This window comes from Neovison vison, chromosome 6 (assembly GCF_020171115.1).
Source record: "Neovison vison isolate M4711 chromosome 6, ASM_NN_V1, whole genome shotgun sequence".
Classification (NCBI taxonomy): Eukaryota; Metazoa; Chordata; class Mammalia; order Carnivora; family Mustelidae; genus Neogale; species Neogale vison.
Window position 1 is genome coordinate 219796106 of NC_058096.1, and position 20223 is coordinate 219816328.

At 55.7% G+C, this 20223-nt stretch overlaps 2 protein-coding genes across 4 annotated transcripts; one reads left to right on the forward strand and one right to left on the reverse strand.

The window, feature by feature from the left end:
- Positions 1-88: 88 nt before the first annotated feature.
- On the forward strand, positions 89-10614 carry SH2D3A (SH2 domain containing 3A). 2 transcript variants are annotated; one of them, XM_044254410.1, is made up of 10 exons: positions 89-175; positions 2908-3044; positions 4547-4896; positions 5243-5319; positions 7228-7712; positions 7840-7955; positions 8112-8286; positions 8375-8486; positions 8838-9023; positions 9917-10614. In XM_044254410.1, the coding sequence occupies exons 2-10, from the start codon at positions 2976-2978 to the stop codon at positions 10075-10077; spliced, it is 1731 nt and encodes a 576-aa protein (XP_044110345.1). In that variant the 5' UTR covers positions 89-175; positions 2908-2975; the 3' UTR covers positions 10078-10614. The 2 variants fall into 2 exon arrangements, with proteins under 2 accessions (XP_044110345.1, XP_044110346.1); XM_044254411.1 differs by lacking the exons at positions 89-175; positions 4547-4896 and having other exon boundaries at positions 2992-3044.
- Positions 10615-10796: 182 nt separating this feature from the next.
- On the reverse strand, positions 10797-19841 carry TRIP10 (thyroid hormone receptor interactor 10). 2 transcript variants are annotated; one of them, XM_044254408.1, is made up of 15 exons: positions 19788-19841; positions 18490-18605; positions 18349-18405; positions 17432-17579; positions 17292-17354; positions 16981-17085; positions 16766-16894; positions 15609-15755; positions 15304-15498; positions 14119-14286; positions 13749-13858; positions 11899-12031; positions 11525-11670; positions 11325-11446; positions 10797-11210 (listed from the first exon to the last, which is right to left on the reverse strand). In XM_044254408.1, exons 1-15 carry the CDS (start codon positions 19809-19811, stop codon positions 11062-11064), a joined length of 1812 nt encoding a protein of 603 aa, XP_044110343.1. In that variant the 5' UTR covers positions 19812-19841; the 3' UTR covers positions 10797-11061. The 2 variants fall into 2 exon arrangements, with proteins under 2 accessions (XP_044110343.1, XP_044110344.1); XM_044254409.1 differs by lacking the exon at positions 14119-14286.
- Positions 19842-20223: the final 382 nt, after the last annotated feature.

Sequence of the window (20223 nt, forward strand, 5' to 3'; positions counted from 1 at the left end):
CCACCTTCGGAGGCGGAGTCCTCCGGGGCGGGGCCAGGTGAACTGACTCGGGAACCCGCGGGTGCGGCGGGAGAAGGTGGGGCCGGCTGGGGCGGGGAGGGAGGTCCCGGAGCCGTAGAGCCTCAGGCTTCGGCCTGGCCCCAGCCCGTCACCAGCTCCGCGGGTCCCGGCCCAGGTGAGTGAGGGGCCCCAGGCACATCCAGGATCGGGGGTTACTGTGGGAGGGGAGTCCTCTCTTTTCCAAGTGGGGCCACCGGCTCGCAGGGAGAATCTGAGTGTAGGTCCAAGAGCATCAGCGGACGTAGAAGGGTCGCCGAGTGCTGTGCGTCACGCGTGTCCGTGTACCTGGGCGTACCTGGGAGTGCATCTCAAAGCGTGTTTCCTGTGCAACACGAAAATCTTCCTGTTCCCACTTTGCCTGAACAATCTTTCTAACCACAAACCAGATCGCGCCCCTCCCTCATTTAAAACCCTTCCGTAACTCCCATGGCATCCCGCTAAAATGAGAATTTGGGGTGCACCAGAATGGTTTCTTCCCTGCTGACTTCGCCGCTGTCCACTCAGCTCCTTGCTCGGTGCATTCCAGCTACAACGGCTTCCTTGATGCTGCAAAGTGAAAAGAGTTAGTTCTGTCTCACCCCCAGGCCTTTGCGCTTGCTGTCCACCCGCCCATCCCCCACCCCACCCCCATCCCCTGTCTGGAACTGCTCTTTCTCTGAACCTTTGCGCGACTGTCTCCTTCCCTTTACTGAGGGCTCAGCTCCAATGTCACCTGGTGACATTTGTGGGAGAGACCTTCCTGACTCTGTTATTTACAGTAGCTACCTCCTCCAGGCTTCTTTACCGCACGTCCCCATTTTATCATCTTCAGTGATTACTCGTAGACATTATCTTCTTCATTCCTTGTGTGCTATTTATCGTTTGTCTTGCCCACCGGACAGCACAGGGCAGAGCCTTGATCTCATTCATCACTGGGTCTCCAGGGTCAAGAACGGGTCCTGGAACATAGTAAATGCTCAACCAATCAGTGTTTGCTCAATGTCAAGTGTGAGTAACTGTGTCCGACTGTGTCCACGTGTCCATGTGTATAGTTGACCCCCTTCACATGTGTGTACATAGGTGTGGTCTATAGGGCATGAATAACCCCCTTCTTTTCTCCATGTCTCCCCTTACCCCATTTTCTTCCTGATTCTGCTCCCTTCTTCTCTCCCCTGCCCAAATATCCAGAAATTATTCCAAAGGATGAATGGCAGGAGGAGGGTTTATTTGGCCTGTGTCTAACCTGCGCCCACTCTGCGCCCCCCTCATCCAAATTCCTCTCCTCCAAACCAACCAGAGCCTTGTGAGTGGCCCACGTGCGTGCCCACTAAAGAGGGCACAAGACAGAGGAAGCTGGCATCTGGGGACTCAAGACAGAGGCTGGCCTGGCCCAGCTGACAAACAGGAAGTACACAGGCATCCAGGAGACACACCTGGTGTTCAGGCATGCAGCACCTGGGGCGGGCCTGGGAACTTGTTGCCCGTTTCTGGCCCTCAAGGCCCTGCTGACTCAGGATGAGAGAATCCTGGTGCTGTTTCCCTGCACACCCAGCCAGGCCCAGAACACCTTAGGGGTGGAGGAAGTGAGAAACGGACCCGCTGCTTCCCTCCCATCCAGGGCAGGTTTTCTCCACCAGACACTGGAGACACACAGGGCCTGAGGCCCGGCCAATATCAAGGGAGTCCCAAAATGTCTGAGATCTGACTTTTGACCATAATAATAACAAACCGCATGGCTCCAAAATTTAAGAATCTGCAAGTGCCAAATTGCTGTTTGCTGGCATTTCTACAAAATATGACTTTTTAATGTCCTTAGAATGTATTGCATCGGAGGGGCACCTGGCTGGCTCAGTCGGTGAAGTATGTGATTCTTGATCTCAGGGTTGTGAGTTTGAGCCCCATGCTGGGCACAGAGCTTACTTTAAAATATAATAATAAATAATAACATTTTTTTAAGAAATGGTGTTACATTGGAAAGCCCCGTATGGGTTAGATTTTCTTACAACTTAGGAATTCTTGAGTGTGTACACATACATTAGAAGGTAGTGATTACTCAAATACATTCACTCTGGTCTGGAATGTTCTTTCACCCAGCTGGCTCACTCCCTCAAAATCCTCCAAGTTGTCACTGACTGAGACCTTCCCCGGCCACCCTATGGAAAATCTTATCTCTACCACTGAATCTTCATATTCTGTCCCTGGCTTTATTTTCCCACTTACGTCTTTCTGATCTATCTACCCCTCATGTCCTTATTTATTTTCTTAATTACTGTCTCCCCCACTGGAGCAGCAGGTCTCCAAGGGCAGGTAGGGGAGCAGCAGGTCTCCAAGGGCAGGGATACCCGTTTCATTCACTGCTGGGCCTCTGATGCCCAGCAGCACCTGGCACATGGTGGGTGCCCCATAAATATTAGTTTGAGTGAATTAGGTAATGAATTTTCTCTGAAATGTAGCATCATGTCATCGGCATGAAAATTGCATTACATTTGAAGGGAGTGCCTAGGTCTTCTCCCTTTGCAAGAATCCTAGTGAATGCACAAGTGCTTCCGTGAGATCACAGCCAATTCTAAATTGAATTAATCATAGCCTAATTTATATGATGTATGTATATGAATCTAGCATGTATATATATAAACAAAATCTAATGTATATATATTTCTATGAGTAACTTGTTTAACTTAGAATATGTTTATATGTTATATGTTTAGAATATGTTTGTATGTTAGAATACAGAGAGAGAGAGAGAGAATTGCATTTTACGGTTGATAGGATGTGGGCTACTGTCTCCAAAACTAAGGGGAATATGGAAAGGCTGACCAAGCCACCCAGGAAGCTTAGGAAGCAGGAATAATTCTTCCCATTTTACAGATGTGAAAGACTGAGGACTGTTGAAAGTACAGAGTTCAGCCCCTGCACCCTCTGCCCCCAAGAGCTCCATGCAGGGGCTACAGGATGGAGAGGACCTTGCCAGCCAGCCCTGGTACCACGGCCCCCTGTCCCGTCAGGTATCTCCACTTCCTGCAGGGCCTCAGCACCTCTGATAGGGAACCTCTCCCGCCCTTGAACTACTGGGGACTTCTGGGGACTGCTAGCATCCTGGGGGAGGGACTTACAGTCAAGGTCTATTGGAAGGGGTGGCTGAGGGTCTGGGGACTGTCTTGAAGCTTGCTTGGTATCGTGGCATGCTCTCCAACTGGACTCCTTGGCTTTGCTTATCTCTCCATCTGGGTCCCAGACACCGGCGGCCATCAGGGTTCCGTCTCCCTCTTTTATCACCTTCAGTGACTACTCTTAGACATTATCTATCTTCTTCATTCATGTTCATTCATTGTGCTTCATTGTCACGTGTCTTACCTGCCCCCCACCCCGGACAGCATAGGGCAGAGCCTTGGCCTCATTCATCACTGTGTCTCCAGGGTCTAGAACAGGCCCTGGCGCACAGTCAGTGCTCAGTCAGTGTTGTGCACTCTTGACATCTCGCACTCAACCCAAATCTTACTCATTTGTCACCCTCAGGAGTCCTGGGACCCTGGCCATCCAATCAAATTGTGAGAGTCCGTTATTGCTTAGTGGTTAAAAATCCCAGCCCTACAACTTAACATTTTGTATGCCCTTGGGCAAGGTATTTGACCTACCTGGGCCTCGGTCTCCCCATCTGTAAAATGGGTGTGATGGTATCTACTGCTTAACCTTGGCGAAGGATTAAATGAGTTCATATGTTTTACCCCCACAGCAGGGCCTGGCATGTAGGAAAGGCTACATGTGTGCACCATACAGATTTTTCAGTCATCAGTTCCCATCACCGGCTCCTCTTTGCCTCGCTCTGGTGCTGTGGCCCCTGCCCGTTTCCACACCGGCCACTACAGCTGGCATAAGACCACCTGAACATTTTTATAACAGGATTTCCAGGCTGCAATCAGTTTGGAAGGATCCGGCAAATGGCACTTTTTGAAGCCTCATTTGTGCACCAAGCCTTGTGCATTTACTCAGGTTGGATGTTGCATTAGTCAGTATTAGCTAGCAGCGGCAACAAACATCCCCGAGATGTCCCTGGCTAAACACAGCCAATATTCCGGGGCTGTCCATGTTACAGTACAAGCTGGTTGAGGGGTGGGGAATGTGGAGCTCCAGAAGTCAGTCAAGACCCAAGCTCTTTCTAGCCTGTGGCTCTACCTTCCACAAGGCCTTGGGGGACATCCCCTGACAGGCAGGGGACAGAACCTGTAGGCCTGTGCAGGAGGGCTGTGTAAGCCAGGTCTGCACATTCCCAGCAGTGGTTCTGCCTCATCCTATTGGCCAGATCGTGTCAGATGACGACTAACTGCAAGGGAGCCTGGGAAATGTATTCCAGAGGTGTGCCCATGAGAAAACTGGGAAATGGTTTGCTGCGAAACCACCTGGTCTCTGGGGTGGCTTTTCTTGGGTGTGGGGGTGGGGGTGAGGAATCACAAGAACTGCAGATCTGGGCTGATGGCTAAGCCCCCTGCCTGCTGTCTTCCACCCCCAGAAGGCTGAGGCCCTCCTGCAGCAAGACGGGGACTTCTTGGTTCGAGCCTCCGGGTCTCGGGGGGGCCGCCCCGTCATCTCCTGCCACTGGCAGGGCTCAGCCCTGCACTTCGAGGTGCTCCACGTGGCCCTGCGTCCCCGGCCAGGCCGGCCCTCAGCCCTCTTCCAGCTGGAGGATGAACGGTTCCCAAGCCTGCCCTCCCTGGTTCGCAGCTATGTGACCGGGCAGCGTCCACTGTCCCGGGCCACAGGGGCTGTGGCCTCCAGACCCGTGATACGGCAAGGACCCATTCGACGCAGTTTTAGTGAGGACACCCTCCTAGAGAGCCCAGCTCGGTCAGAGCTGCCCAGGTAATCATAGGCTCTCTACCTCACCAATGACACCTGATACCCACCTGTGCACTAACCGATACTGACATTTGGGTCTGGATTGATGGGGGGGGCGAGGGGGGCTGTGCTGTGCATTGTAGGACATTGAGCAGCACCCCTGGTCTCTACTACATGCCTATAGAACCACCCCACCCCCAGCTGTCACAACCGAAAGATGTCTCCTGACACTGTCAGGTGTCCCCTGGGATAGAGCACCCTGATTGGGGTCCGCTGGTGCTGAGTGACTAGATAGAGGGTTTTCTGGGCATCGGTGGAGGCTGCCCTGCTCAGGGTGGGACTACACATCTCCCTCTTCTCTGTCCCCCAGGGCTAGGAAGCGGAGTGACAGTCAGCCCGCAGGTTTGGAGCACATGGGGCGGTCAAGAGAAGACCACTCTGAACCAGGTAAGCGTCTACCAGGACAGCACAGGGCCCCAAGATTGCTTTGCCACTCACTGCCTGACTGATACGGCACAGATGACTTAAGCTCTTGGAAACTGGAGACAATAAGACTTTCAAAGTCGTGGGGCACCTGGGTGGTTCAGTCACTAAGCGTCTGCCTTCGGCTCAGGTCATGATCCCAGGATCCCAGGATTAAGCCCTGCATTGGGCTACCTGCTCTGCAGGAAGCCTGCTTCTCCCTTTCCCACTCTTCCTGCTTGTGTTCCCTCTCTTGCTGTGTCTCTGTCAAATAAATAAATAAAATAATTTAAAAAAAAAGACTTTCGGGGCACCCGTGTGGCTCAGTGGGTTAAGCCTCTGCTTTTGGCTCAGGTCATGATATCGGGGTCCTGGGATGGAGTCCAGCATTGGACTCTCTGCTCAGCAGAGAGCCTGCTTCCCTCTCTCTCTCTCTGCCTACTTGTGATCTCTCTCTGTCAGATAAATAAATAAAATAAAATAAAATAAAAAAAGACTTTCAAAATTGTCATGTGATAAGAAATTCACAGACACTTTTGTAGGGGCTTAAAATGGGTGACTTTTTAAAAAAAGATTTTATTTATTTATTTGAGAGAGAGAACACAAGATGGGGGAGAGTAGGAGAGGGAGAAGCAGGCTTCCCGCTGAGCAGGGAGCCCAACTTGGGGCTCAATCCCAGGACCCTAGGATCATGACCTGATGCTTAATGACAGATGCTTAATCTGTCAGATGCTTAATGACTGAGCCACCCAGGCACCCCACTCCAACCAGTCTTGTTCCTGCCTCAGGGTCTTTGCATTCACCATTCTGGTCATGGGAAAACCCATTCCCCTAATCGTTTCCTGACTGACTCCTTCTCATTTAACTTGAGTTCCTCAAAGTAGCTGACCCATCCTACTTAAAAGGGGTTTTTCCTTATGCCCTGTCTGCCCCATCTGCCCTGCCTCCCCACTCCCCATTCACCCTGAAGCCTCACTGCCTGCTGCTGTACTAAGTGCTGACATGTATCACTCAATAGAAAGACAAAGACCTCTGCCCGGTGGTTCCAACATCCTACTGGAGGAAGATGGACATTGACAACAAAAATGAGTCTGCTTTGGGGTAAAAGTTAAAAGTAAAACAGAGTCAGGGAGATTAGGAATAGGTGGATGGGAGTATTACAATTTTAAGTAGTAGTCAGGACAGGCCACATGAAGAAAGATTTGAAAGAGGTGAAGGAGGAAATGATGGGACTATCTGGGGGGGGAGGTGAGAGTGACCCCGGCAGAAGGAACAGGCAGTGCAAAGGTCCTGGGGCGAAAACAAGAATGTGAACTGTTCATTCAACCAAAAGGATGTGAGTGGAGCTGAACTATCCGAGATTCAGATCTGGGGGCTTTTTTTTTTTTTTTTTTTAAACTACTCTGAGGACTTTGACCTTCACTCAGAATGAGCTAGAACCATGGGAAGGTTTTAAGTGGGCCTATAAGTGGGTCTATTTATATGGCTGGTAAATACAGCATCTCCCAATAGTCTGGATGCAGCTTTAAGTTCTGATAACCTCAGAAGCAACCATGCCACAGACTTCATTTGAAAGTTTGATAAGTGTAGTTTCTTCGATGCTTTTGGAGTTTTGTGAATTTTGAATAATTTTTTTTTCTATTTTAGTTTTGTACGTCAGAGGGGCAACAAACAAAGAATTCACATTTAAACTGTAGTATTCAGAATTCATACCTAAGTGTTAAAGAAAGTTCATTTTCAGACCACTGATAAGTGTGTAGCATTTATATAGATGAAGTTGTAAGTCCAAGAGACACAGTTATTGGCTTGGGGGGGGGTAGCCCATCAAGCCGCTCACCCCATCCAGCTATCTTTTCTGTGTACCGCCTTCATTCCGTCTTGTTTGACCCCTAGGAGCCTCCGCTGTGCCCATGTGTGCCCTCCCTCGGATGGGTAGTGACCCCGGGCTGCTGAAGACCCCGCCACCTCTGGGGTCCGTTGTTGACAGCCTCAGAGCCTCCGATGGGCAGCTTCATGCCAAGGCACCAACCAAGCCACCTCGAACACCCTCACTGGTGCTGCGGGAGGCATCTGAATGCCCCCCAACATACTGTGAGCTGGTGCCCCGCGTGCCCAGTGCCCAAGGAAACCCCCTGGGCCACATAGGCCCAGAGACAGAGGCCCCATGGTGGGAAGCCAGTGAGGAAGAGGAGGAAGAGAACAGAAGTTTTGCAAGACCCGAGGCCGAGGTCTCTTTCTGGCCCCCTAACAACCCCTTCTGCCTGCTGGGCCCCCAGAATCGGCCCCTGGAACCAAGAGTCCTGAGTACTCTCCGTGACCTATTCCTGGAGCACCATCCTGGGAGCACGGCCCTGCACCTATTATTGGTGGATTGCCAGGTGGGTCGACTACTGGGCCACTCCTCCCCAGACGGGGGCTGAGGCCAGGCCAAGGCCCAAAAGCACCTCAAACCCATATACTCATTCAGCTGACCTCCCGGCTAACCTACGCCCCAACCCCGCCCAGGCTACAGGCCTCCTAGGAGTGACCAAGGCTCAGCGGTGTGCCATGGGGGTCGCCTCTGGCCTGGAGCTGCTCACACTTCCCCATGGGCATCGCTTGAGGTTGGAACTTCTGGAAAGGTGAGCCTGGAATCCCCAGGGCCTTCAAACCTCCCCCCATTCACGGACCTCCGGGGAGGAGGGGAGATAGGCAAAGCTTCCCCCCGCCCCCACGCCCCTCACCTCCGAGTTACAAACCTTCCACTGCCCCCAGACCCTCGTTCTCCACCTCCACAGACACGAGGCGCTGGCGCTGGCCGGGGCGCTGGCGGTGCTGGGCTGCGCCGGGCCGCTGGAGGAGCGCGCGGCCACCCTGAGGGGCCTGGTGGAGCTGGCCCTGGCGCTGCGGCCAGGGGCGGCCGGGGACCTGCCTGGACTGGCCGCGGTCATGGGGGCCCTGCTCATGCCCCAGGTGCGTGGGGAGCAGAAATGAGGAGGAAGCCCGAGGGCAGGTGATGGGGAAGAGGGAAGAGACAGCGTGATCAGGGCTCCTCCCTCAGGTGTCCCGGCTGGAACGCACGTGGCGCCAGCTCAGAAGGAGCCACACGGAGGCGGCGCTGGCCTTCGAGCAGGAGCTGAAGCCGCTGATGCGGGCACTGGATGAGGGCACTGGTGAGTGGCGGCCCTTGGCGCCGCACACCAGCTCCGAGCGCAATCCTAATCCGGCTCTGGGCCCCGCACGTCAAGTCAGTTCCCCATCGGCTCCGCCCTCTTCGCCCTAGGCCCCGCCCTTCGCGTCCGGCTCTGTCCGGGGCCTGAACCCTAGGCCCCGCCCCCGCCCCAGGCCCCGCCCCCGCCCCCGCCCCAGTCCTCGCCCTGACCCGGGCCTGCGGCTCCACGCTAGGCTGGAACCAGTATTTCTGGGCTTCTGCGGCTACGGTCCGCCTCGACCCAGTCTCCCACCCGCTTCACCCTGGCCGCGTCTTCGGCCCCAAGCCTAGCTCAGAGCCCTTCCCCGCACAGGCCCCTGCGAGCCGGGCGAGGTGGCGCTGCCGCACGTGGCACCGGCCGTGCGCCTGCTGGAGGGCGAGGAACTCCCGGGGCCGCTCGACGAGAGCCTCGAGCGGCTGCTGCGCACGCTGCACGGGGCGCGTCGGGTGGCCCGGGATGCGCCCAAGTTCCGCGAGGCAGCAGCCCGGCGCCTACGAGGTGAGTGCTCCCCTCTGCTCCCGGCTGTCAGAAGGCCCACTTCCCGAGCACCCCCAGGCTCTAACCGAGTACCCCAAACCCCACTAGGCCAGGCACCAGAGCCTCCCGCCACGCCTCCCGGAGCCCCACCCAAGCCGGGACGGCCCGGCCCCCGGGGAGCTCTCACCCCGAGTCCGAGTCGCAGCCAACAGTGTTGACAGGAATAGTGCTCTCCACCCCAAAAGGGTTGGCCCCCCGCCCCAGAGCCACGTCCGCAGAGTCCCACTCCCAGCCCCCACCCCGTTCCCGCTCCCACCTGAAACGACCCTGCCCCCAGAGGATCTCTATCCCTCCAACAATGCCTAGCTCTCTCCAAAATGAGTCAGTCCTTCAACCTGGTAGAACAGCGCCCTCCCCCCACCCCACCCCCCGCCATTGCATTCAGAGCCAAACCCTTCCTCCCGTCCTGGGCAGCCCAGCCTCCCGAATCCCCAACCTGGCTTATTCCGCTTTCGCTGGCGACCTAAGCACGCCTCTCACTCCAACGTGGCTCTGTCTCCCCCCAAAATGTGTCGCACTGGGCAGCCCAGACTCCAAATCTTGCCTCCCAAGTGGCTCCCTCCCCAGGCACAGCCCCTAAGGGCCCCGCCACCCGGCCTCGCGCACTGGAACGGACTGCCCCCATGCACCCTGGCAGAGCCTGCTTCCACCGAGCCCCTCGGTGGCCACCCCACCCCCAGTCCTGCGGACACCCCGAGAGCCCCCTCCCCGTCAACCCCGCCCCGTTGTGTAGAGCTTCGGGGCAGAGTCCCTCCAGTCCAAGCTGGGACAAAGTTCTAAGGCCAGAAGGCAGGTGTAGGGTGGGGCGAGCCGGAGCCTGGCCCCGCCTCCAGCCCGCCTGGCCCCGCCCCCAGGATTCCGGCCGAACCCGCAGCTGAGGGAGGCCCTGACCACAGGCTTCGTGCAGAGGCTCCTCTGGGGAAGCCGAGGAGTCGGGGCGCCACAAGCCGCACGTCTAGAGAAGTTCCAGCGCGTCCTCAGTGTCCTTTCACAGCGCCTGGAGCCGGATGTTTGAAAGCACAGATCCCCTTCTTCATACTGGGACACCCAAGCTATGGAAACCCCCTGCAGACACCAAGGAAGTTGCCCCAGGCTGTTCACACAGCCAAGTGCAGTGGGAACCCAGATTCTGCCTTACACAAGGGGGAAGGGGGGATTTGCAAAAACCCACACCACTCCCCCAAAAGGCACATGGATCTTAGGGTGAGGGACAGCCTCCTCCCCCATACTAGAAAACCCAGGTGTCTGGAGGCCCTATCCCACCTCCCACCCCCAAACACATATCTTACAAATGGGGAACATACACTCTTAATGGTAAGAACTTGCAGATCTACTCAGAAGCCAGATGCAACTGCTTACGAGCTGTGTGACTTCTAGCAAATGGCTCAACCTCTCTGGCCTGCCTTCAACATAAAAGTGAGGCTATGTACTTTCCAGGGGTTGTCACAAGGGATTAAAGCTCAGTGTTCAAATATCATGGGTGGAGAATGCCTGGTACACAGTAGGTGCTCATCACTGCCTTTTCTCAGTAAAGCTGCGGTAAACACAGAAAGGATGTTTAGTGCTTTTCTCCCTACACGGAAGTCATAGACAAGCACCGAACTCTGGGGAAGTTTTGTCCAAGGTGTACCCAAGTTTACCTCCCCTTCCTCATTCCCTCTGTGGCCAGGAAGGAGGCTGGCATTTGCATATGCCAACCCAGGTTGTAAATTTACCAATAAGGCACAGACTCCGAAAGCTTTATAGAATTTTTTATATAAAACAAAATGGCCCTAGCCCAGCGGCAGGAAGAAAAGGTTTGAAACACGAGTATGTACATCAATACGGAAGGCACAGCGGGTCCCTCTGGGGCGAGGAGTGGGATGGGGGGAGGGGGCAGCAGGTTACACAGGTCTCAGCTGAAGCCACAGGGGGCAGAAATAAAGTGCGTGGGTCCTGGGGCCCCCCGTGGCCCAGAAGCAGCAGCCGACAGCCCCCTTCTTCCCGCCTGTGGCGGGGTTCAGTTGAGCGTGACACGGAGGTAGGAGGTGGGCACATAGCCCTCACCTCCCTGTTTCCGCCTGACCCGGGTCCAGCCGTCACCTTTGTCCTCCTCCATGAGACTGAGGTCTTCACCCTCGGCCATGGAGATGGTGCCCTCGCTGGACCCTGTCGTGGGAGAGGCAGCGGGCTCAGATCTGCTTCCGGTGAAGGTAAACACGCCCCAGCCAAAAAGACCAGCCAGCCCCTACGCAGGCGATGGGACCCACACGCGGGCCTCACCTTCAAAGTGGTAGATGGCCACACAGTGCCCTATGGGGGATGCCGACTCCTCCTCAAAATCCTCATCAAACTCCGTGTAGATGGGGGCATCCTGGCCCTCCTCGGACGGGGGCTCCTCAGAGCTGGGTGGGGAGAGCGAAGCAGGTCAGGACAGGCCCCCCAGGTTGTGGGGACGGACCCAGTCCGGCCTCCACGCTCACCTCTCCTTGGGATCCTGTGACCCACTGTTGTTGCTGCTGCTGCTGTCTGGGGGCGCACTGGCTGGGGGGTCTGGAGGCCGGGTGTGGCGGCCCAGGCTGTCCCCCCGGTTGCTCAGGACCCGGCTCTCGGCTTCTGCCAGCCAAGCCTGAGAGGAGGGAGTCACACGGTCAATTCCAGGGCAGGCTGCAGGGTCAGCCCATTCTGGGACTGGAGGTTTCCTGAGATCACCCATGCACACCCAGGGCTGTGATGAGAAGCAGCTGGAGCCCCACCCCCACCCAACACCTCCCTGTCCCCGTCCCCCCTCCGCCCCCCCAGGAAGTGACTCAGCTAGGCCCGCTGGCCCCCACCCCTCCCCAGGGTCTTCCCTGACCTCATACTTCTGCACTTCTAATTTCAGCCGTTCGATGTTGTTCAGGGTTTCCGTGATCCGGGGCTCCAAGCTGGCAGGGTCCCCCATCTGGGGCGTCTTCTCATACACATCCTTCATTTTCTTCAGGGCTTCTCTAGGATGACACAGACAGATCAGAAAGGACAGTCCCGTATGATTTCACCAGTGGAAAAAAAATAAGTGCTTGGCTTCAAGGAGCCAGGAGCAAGATAAGCCAGTGTTTACACTGCGATCGCTAGCGCTTTACTGCCTGGGTTCGAATCCCAGCCTGGGCATTTCCTCGCCTGTGAGTCTGGGTGAGGTTACTGACCTCTGTCTTGGGACGCTAATCTGGAAAATGGGGATGATGAGGCATGGATCGCATGTGAGTGGCTGCAAAGTGAGAAGGGTGTCTCCGTTTATTCAGATACACACTGTACGCACTGCCTACCAGGCCCCGTTCCAGCCATCAGAAGTACAGCCCCCAACAAGACCATCAGGATTCCGCCCTGGCTCCCAATCTCAGGAGAACCAGGGAATGCCCAGGAACTTATGTAACGGATCTGAAATAGTGTACGGCACACAGTATCTACACATGCTCGGTGTTCTTAGCAAGAGTCCCTGTTTTCCTCCAAGACTAGATACACAGGCAGAAGTGGTAACAAGCACAGGCCTTGGAATGTCAAATGTGGGGTCCACTTCTTTCCAGTCCTAATGCCACATCCAGGCCACAAAAGAGGAAACAAGCAGAGGTAGGACAGCTGGCTCTGAAGGACAGACTCCACAGCATGCTCCCTTCACCCCTACATCCTAAAGACTCAGGAGGCGCCTGGGGGGCTCAGCCAGTTAAGCTTCTGTCCTCTGCTCAAGTCATGATCCTGGGTTCCTGCAATCGAGCCTGCATCGGGCTCCCCGCTCAGCGGGGCGTCTGCTTCTCCCTTTCCCTCTGCCCCTCCATATCATTTGTGACCTCTCTCTGATAAATAAAATCTTTAAAATAAACAAAGAAATAAAAATAAAGACTCAAGAACTGCAAGGTTCCGAATGAACTTCACACCAACAAAAGTTTCATACGATAAAAGTTTTGTCTGAGAGATTCCACGTCAACGGCAAAACAGAACTGGGCTGCCCATCCAAAAGTAGCAAATGTCATTCCTATGATTTAAGAGGACTGGGAGGAGGATCTTGTTGCTTGGAAGAAGTGAGTACAGATATTTTTTTAACCTGGCAGACTTTTTTATTGTGAATATTTTGAGTGTTTGAGTTATTAAACAGATAATCATGTTGTTGGTTTTTTTTTAGCCAATTATCGTAGTGAATGAGATGAACAGGTGTTTTTATATTGAACCATCTTTTCATTACTGGAATAACACCCAATGGATCATGACTCGTCTTTTTTTAAAAAACTACATTTTTATTACGGGTAAAAGGCACTAATGCGAAAGTTCCCACTTGAACCGCATCTAAGTGGACAGTTCCGTGGCATTAAGTACATCCGCACTGCGGTACGACCATCCCCTTCACATGAAACGTTATTTTTAAAATATATCATCGGATCTGTCTGGCTAGGATTCTGCATTTAAGATCCTAAGTGAAGGAAATGAGTCCAGAATTTGAATTTCTTGAATTCTCACTGATACAGGAAGTCATTCCACCAGCCTCTGACTGAGTTGGCAGCTTTCACTCTTTTTCTGTTTGCTGCAGGAGGGGAAGTTAAGTGTTTCCTTTTAAGTGTGGGAGGAATCACCTATAAAACCACCAGGGCCTGGGGCTTGCTGGGGAGAGCTTGGACTACCGTTTCAGTATAATTCAGTTATTCTTTTATTTTGTTCCCTGCCTGTCCCCAACCTTACCTCTGGTCGACCTCCTTCTGGAGCTCACGATTCCGTTCTTCCAGCTGCTGCTGAAGCCGTTTTCTCTGTTGTTCTGGGGGCAAATGGCTGAAATCCTCGGTCACCACCGTCTGCAAGGTGGGAAGAAGACTGAGTTTGGGATCAGGGATTCTCAGCTTCCAGGCTCTAAGACAGTGCGAAGACATACCAAGTCCACCTTCCTCCCCACCCAAGGTTCTTGGGGGGCAAGGCCATGCACAGAGCAAAGCAGGTCCGGGTCTGGCAACCGGAGGAGGGGGCCCAGCCCGCAGCAGGAAGCGAGCCCAGGGTCCCGCCACCCGGCACTGGGCGGGCTGGGGCCGCCCCCTCCTCCCCCGGAGGCCTCACTTACCCCACGGCTGCCTCGAAGGCTGCGGAAGGATGCTAGCCGCGGTTTGACTGACTTACTGATCTCACTCAGTATGGCCAAGGGGTCGAGGCCGGAGCGGGGGGATGGGGGTCCGTTAGGCAATGCCGAGGGCAGGGGGCCCCCCAGGGGGGAGAGGGGAGGGGGGCGTGGCTAACGGCGGGGGCAGGGGAGGGGGTGGGTCAGGAGGGGTGGGAGGATGTAGAGACGGAGGATGGATGGACGGACGGACATAATAAAGAAAAAAGAAAAACAAAATGGAGAAAAGAAAAGAAAAAAAAAAAAACGGTAAGAAAACCACAACTCAAGATGCACAATCACACATAGAAAATACATGCAGAGAGCAACACAAAAATCCGGGAGGTGGTGGGGAGGGCATTAGACTGTGAGCCAGAAGGCCAGACCCCTCCCTACCCCCTACGTCACCCATCCCTCGAATTCTGTATGCAGCACCTAGCATGGGGGTTGGGGGTAAGGAGGGCGCAGGGAGGCCCAGAGTTCTATCCACCCAGCTTTCCGGGCTCACAGTCTAGAAGGTTCAGGGAGATGCATTCAGGGAATCAAGATCTCAGACAGGTATATGGCCACAGAGGTTGGAGGCAAGCTGAGAAAGGTAGAAGGCATGAAGTGTCAGAAGGGTTACAGATGGGTTGAAGCTCGGGGAGCCTTGTGACTACAGAGAGGTATCCATTTTACGTCAAGAGGGATCAGAAGTATGTAACGGGTCATGGGATGTAAACTTAGGGGGTGTCTAAGGTATAAATCAGGGGGGTCCAGGTATATGTTTGACATTATAAGCCAAAAATCCTAAGAAAAAACAGCCTGAGGGTCAGGGGCCCAAGTACCCACTGGCAGGATCAAGAGAGACTCCAGGGTAGTCCTGAAGACAAGTATATCTTAAGCCCTCATCCAGCCCTGAATCCCAGAAGCAGGTCTGCTCCCAGCATCCCAAGAAGCAGCAGACAGACGCCACAGGCCCCCTCCCTGCACCCTCTCAGCCTTGGGGGACTCCCAGGCCAATAGCCGGGCCGCCTCCCTTCCCTCCAGCCTGGGCCTGCAGCCAAGAGGAAAATTCCTGCCCGGGACTCAGCGTCCTGGTGGCTGGGGCTGACTCAGTGGGGGCCCCCCGTCCCCACTCACACTCCCCTTCCCGAGGGCCCCGGTCCCCACCTTGTTCTTCTTGCCGAAGGGCCAGCGCTTGGCACGGCTGCGACCCGAGCCTCGGAGCTCAGGCCGTCCATCGGAGGGGGTGCCCAGGCTGCTGTCTGAGGGCACACGGTTCATGGGCTGGCTGAAGTCTTCGAATTCCACGTCGCCAGGGCGGGCAAAGCCTGACTTGTGCAGCTCGATTAGGACCTGGGAATCCTGCGAGGAGGGGCGGGGAGGGTGGCCAGGAAACAGTCAGGGGCAAGACTAGGGCCCGGGTCCTGCTACCGCCCACCTGCCAGCCCACTCGCCCAGGACCCGACACGCACGTTCTTGGCATCCACGGCATCCGCAGCCACCTTCATGCCCTCCAGACACTTGGCGATGATGGGCACCACCTGCAGCTCGGCCTCTGACAGGAGCCCATACCCAGCCCCCAGGTGGGCGGCCCGCCGCTCGTCCATGTCCTGCAGCTTCTGCAGAGGCAGAGACAGTGGCACATGCATGGGGCCAGGGGCCATGATTCAGTCTGCAGACGTGATGGGGCTCCACACTGGCCCCAGACCCGAGCCTAGTCGGGTGGGGAAAACACAAAATCAGGGTCACCTGGGTGGCTCATTGGGTTAAGCCTCTGCCTCTGGCTCAGGTCATGATCTCAGGGTCCTGGGATCAAGCCCCACATCAGGCTCTCTGCTCAGCAAGGAGCCTGCTTCCCCCCTCTTTCTCCGCCTGCCTCTCTGCCTACTTGTGATCTCTCTGTCAAATAAATAAATAAAATCTTTAAAAAAAAAACAACAAAGGGACGCCTGGGTGGCGCAGTTGGTTGAACGACTGCCTCCGGCTCAGGGCGTGATCCTGGAGTCCCGGGATCGAGTCCCACATCAGGCTCCCAGCTCCATGGGGAGTCTGCTTCGCTCTCTGACCTTCTCCTCGCTCATGCTCTCTCTCACTGTCTCTCTCTCTCAAATAAATAAATAAATAAATAAAAACAACAAAAAAAACAAAAAACCAAAATTGAACAGGGACTTCCAGCCCTGGGTGGCCAGAGGAGGGACACGCAACAGGAGATCTGAGAGGGGAGTGTAAGGAGCTCTCGCCTTGCCTAGGGAGTCCGGAAAGGCTTCTCAAAGGAGGGGACAATGAAGCCAGGACTTTGAACAGACAGCAGATCCAACCCAGATACTACCTATCGCAAGATGGAGTGGAGTGAAGACGCTAAAGCAGAAGACAGCAAATTCGAGGCCTTTCAGAGGGGCTGTCAGAGCTGGGGCTTAGCAGAATGCATAGGAGTTCCCAAAAACATGAAAGCCATCTCTGGCGTAAAAAAAAAAAAAAACAGTCTGAGTGAAGACAGAGCACACTGTCATTTCTAGTTCCCTTTTGATTTAGAGATCGGGACCTTGCCGCTAAGGTTTTGACAAATGCGTAAGAGTTGGTTAACTTTCTGGGTCTTTCAGGGAGTGGTCTGGGGGCTTGGAATACTCACATCAAATATCTGGGGCATCTGGGAAAAGTAGAAGTGGGACTGGTCTCGGTTGAAGCGCTGCAGCTGGGCCGCGTACTCATTTTTGCTTTCTTCTGCCATGTGACTTCGCAGGTGGGCTTGCTGCTTGGCCTGAGGAATTGGGAGGCAGGGGTCTCTGTCAGGTTCGGGCTCCCTCCCAACCGGACCTCCAAGCCCATCCCAGAGCTCACAGGCACCTTCTCCACGTCAGCCTTGGTGGCATTGATATCCTGATCAAGTCGCTCAGCGGTCTGGGCTGCCTTTTCAGCCTCCCGGCAGTCCCGCTCAAACTTCCGCTTGCTCTGCCGGGGACACAACCAGGAGAGAGTTGGTAAGAAAGCAAGGTTTCAGAGACTGGGGCAGGGATGGGGGAACATCATTAGCAAATGGGGGAGGGGGAGTGCAACAGGCAAGCTGGAAACCCATGGGAGAGAAGGAGAAGGGCTCCGGGCCAGACAACACAGGCAGATCCAGGAGCCAGTTACCCTCTCCGTGGCCACACACTCACATTCTCCAGCTGTTTGAAGCCACTCTCCAGCTGCTGCTGAGCCCGGCGGCCCTCCTGAAAGTGCTGTGCAAACAGAGATGGTTAGGTTCCCCTGGGTTGAGGTAGCGGTCCTTGGAAGACCCAGAGAGGGAACCACTCACCATCTTTCTCTCCTGTTTCATCTCCTGCGAGTACTTGGCCAGCTCGAGACACACACGGACGCTGAGGTTCTCGGCCACCAGCTCCCGCTGGCCCGCAAAGTCATTCACCTCCTGGAGAATTTGCACGAAGGACTGCTGCTGGCTGAACCTGGGGCAAGATGAGCGGGGGCGGTGAGCCGGGGTTAGGCACCCACCCCCCATCCCTCAGGAGCCAGATGCTCCAGGAACCACCTCCGTCATGGAAAAGGGTAAGCCCCAATACATTCCTCCTGGAAGCAACCATAAATTCTGGTCCATATCCCTTATCCCAAGCCCTTAACTGGGATGCGTTTTGGAACTCAGAATCTTTCAAGTTTAGAAAGGGAATATAATGCTTATGCCATCTTTTATGCGTCCCCCCAGTGGGATCAGGGGCTGCATCCTATAACCAAACACTATAAATATTTTTTGCAGTGAGAGGTATTACTAGTCACATGAAGTGGAATAAAAACCAAGGACGTGACGACCATTAAGTGAGGTCAGAAGTTGCTGCCTAACGGAGTACCAAAACAATCTGATTTCTAGAGCTTTTTGGATTACGTGACTACGCACTATCTCAGTTAATGACCGCATGAGCCCTAAAGGCCATCATCATCGTCGTCATCATCCTGTTTCACAGGTGAGGAAAACAGACATAAAATGCAGGTCAGTTACCCAGAGGCACTGGGTTAGTAACTGCTGGAACCTCACTCACTTAATAGGTGAGGCAAAAGCAAAACTCAAGTCAATTGCCCAAAGTCGTGGGGTTGGAAAATAGTGGACTTAAGGTTCAGGCACAGTGATCCGGCTCGGGTGAGAACTGAACAAGAGGGCCAGGAAGTGAGACCAAACCCCCGGAGCCCCCCAAATCTAGCTTGGCCATCTCTCTCCATCCTTACTTGGATTCTGGGTCATCTTTGGCGGGTCTCTTGGGCAGGTATTTCTTCACCAGGCTCCTAATGGAGAGAGGCAGAAAGCCTGAGCCCCCAGCGCTCCAACAGCCTCCCCCAGCCCCAGGAGGGTCCACCCTAGGGTCTCACCTCAGCTGCTTTGCGTATGCCTGCTCCACCTCGGTCCGCTCTTTCACGAACTTCACATATCTGTCCAACAGGTCCAGCCCCCACTGTGTGTGCCGCTCGAGCACCTCAAACTGATCCTGGAAGCGGGTGGAGGATTCGAGATCACCACGTTGGGACCCCACCGCCGGAGGACCAGGCGCCAGAGAAGCCTCAAGGCTCTGAGCTAGGAGAAGGTGTGGCTTCCCGGGCCCGCCCCCGCGCGGCGCCGGAGGGGGAGGCAGGAAACCGGCGGGAACCCCCTCCCCTTCCCGGGAAGGGCCAGGGAACAGGGGCGGGGCCCCAGCCGGACTACAGGGTCCCCGTCTCCAGACCGCCAAGAGGGGTGTGGAATGGGTCTGAGCCACTCCCCCCAGCCCCGGCTCCCCTAATCCCCCCTCCCAAGATTCCGGAAAATCCGGCCTGCCCGGCGTGAGTCAGGACCAGAGGGGCAGGGTTCACCGCAGTTTGGGGGGCCCCAGAACGTCCAGGAGACAGGCACCATGTTACCCGGGTCGCCATGCTTCCCGGGGTCCCCCCAATATGGGATTTGGTTCCCCCCACTGACTCCCCTACAATTTCAAAAGAAATTTCAGAGTTGTGGGGGAAGGAATCTAGTTACCCCGCTGCACCCAGAAACCCAGGGATGCCACCGCCCCCATAAAAAGGAGGGGTCAGAGGTCCCGACTAGGATAAGGGGAAATTCCTGGGGCTTCCAGAGCTGAGGTTAGAGGCTGCCTAGGGGCGGCCCCTCCCAGCGCCAGGGGCGGGATGGGGGGAGGGGGCCGCGAGGCTTAGCCTCGCGGCCCCCTCCCCCCCAGAACGTCCCAAGCCCCTAGGTGTTGATCGGAGGCGCCGAAAGGGCGGTCAGAACTTCTAGGTCCCACGTGGGGTTGAAAGTGGCCAGGGGGTCCCCTCCCCCGCCCAAGCCGGACAGGCGGGCGGCGGGCAGGGACCCAGGGGCCGTAAGATAAGCCGGCCGCCCAGCCAGGGTGCTCAAAATAGGTGACCTCGCCCGGGCGCCCCGGCCTGGTCCCAGGACTTCTGCCCTCCTCACTCTGAACCCCGCGCTCAGTTTCTCTAGTCCGCTCATGCAAGGTCGCCCTTCATCCTGGACGTCCTGAAACGCCCTGGGAAACTCCGAGAAAAGGCGAAAAGCGGGGACTCCAGGGGTCTCTGAAGGGGAAAGCGCCGAGCCCCCACTAAGGTCTTGCAGAAGCAAAGGAGGAGGGGGTCTGGACTCCAGAAAGGGAGGAACTTGGAGCCGGGCCGATCGCACTCACCCACAGCTCGGTGCCCCAATCCATGCTGCTCCCGCCGAACCCGCTGCCGCCGCCGCCGCCGCCGCCGCGCCCGGTCCCCGCCGCCCGCCGCCGGGAGACTCAGCTTGGAGCGGCGCGCCCGGCCCCGCCCACTCCAGGCTCGGACCCGCCCCCGCAGGCCCTGCCACACCCCCATCTGCAAGGAAGCCCAGAACAGCGCCCTAAAGGCGGGACCCCCGAAGAGGCGGGACCCAACGGACGCCCCGCCCCCTCTTAAAGGCAAGTTGCCACCAGCCGCCACTGGACCCGTGCCTTAAAGGACCCCCACCCATTTTCCAAATCCCCGGGGCCCCTCTTCCCCCACCCCTTCCCCAACCCTACCCCGCCAGGGGCTGTTCTTACTTTTCTCTTTTCCTTCAACCACTCCTTAAAGGGACAAGACATTAAAACCCCAACC

What these genes read in the sequence shown, in the direction of transcription:
- TRIP10 (XM_044254408.1), bottom strand. Translation starts at nt 19,811, where the DNA reads ATGGATTGGGGCACCGAGCTGTGG. An exon ending in GCTTCAAACAGCTGGAGAAT is followed by an intron (nt 17,086 to 17,291) that starts GTGAGTGTGTGG and finishes TGTCCCCGGCAG; the next exon opens with AGCAAGCGGAAGTTTGAGCG. An exon ending in CCTTCGGCAAGAAGAACAAG is followed by an intron (nt 14,287 to 15,303) that starts GTGGGGACCGGG and finishes CCCCGCCGTTAG; the next exon opens with CCACGCCCCCCTCCCCTCTC.
- SH2D3A (XM_044254410.1), top strand. Translation starts at nt 2,976, where the DNA reads ATGCAGGGGCTACAGGATGGAGAGGACCTTGCCAGCCAGCCCTGGTAC. An exon ending in ACGGCCCCCTGTCCCGTCAG is followed by an intron (nt 3,045 to 4,546) that starts GTATCTCCACTT and finishes TTCCACCCCCAG; the next exon opens with AAGGCTGAGGCCCTCCTGCA. An exon ending in TATTATTGGTGGATTGCCAG is followed by an intron (nt 7,713 to 7,839) that starts GTGGGTCGACTA and finishes AACCCCGCCCAG; the next exon opens with GCTACAGGCCTCCTAGGAGT.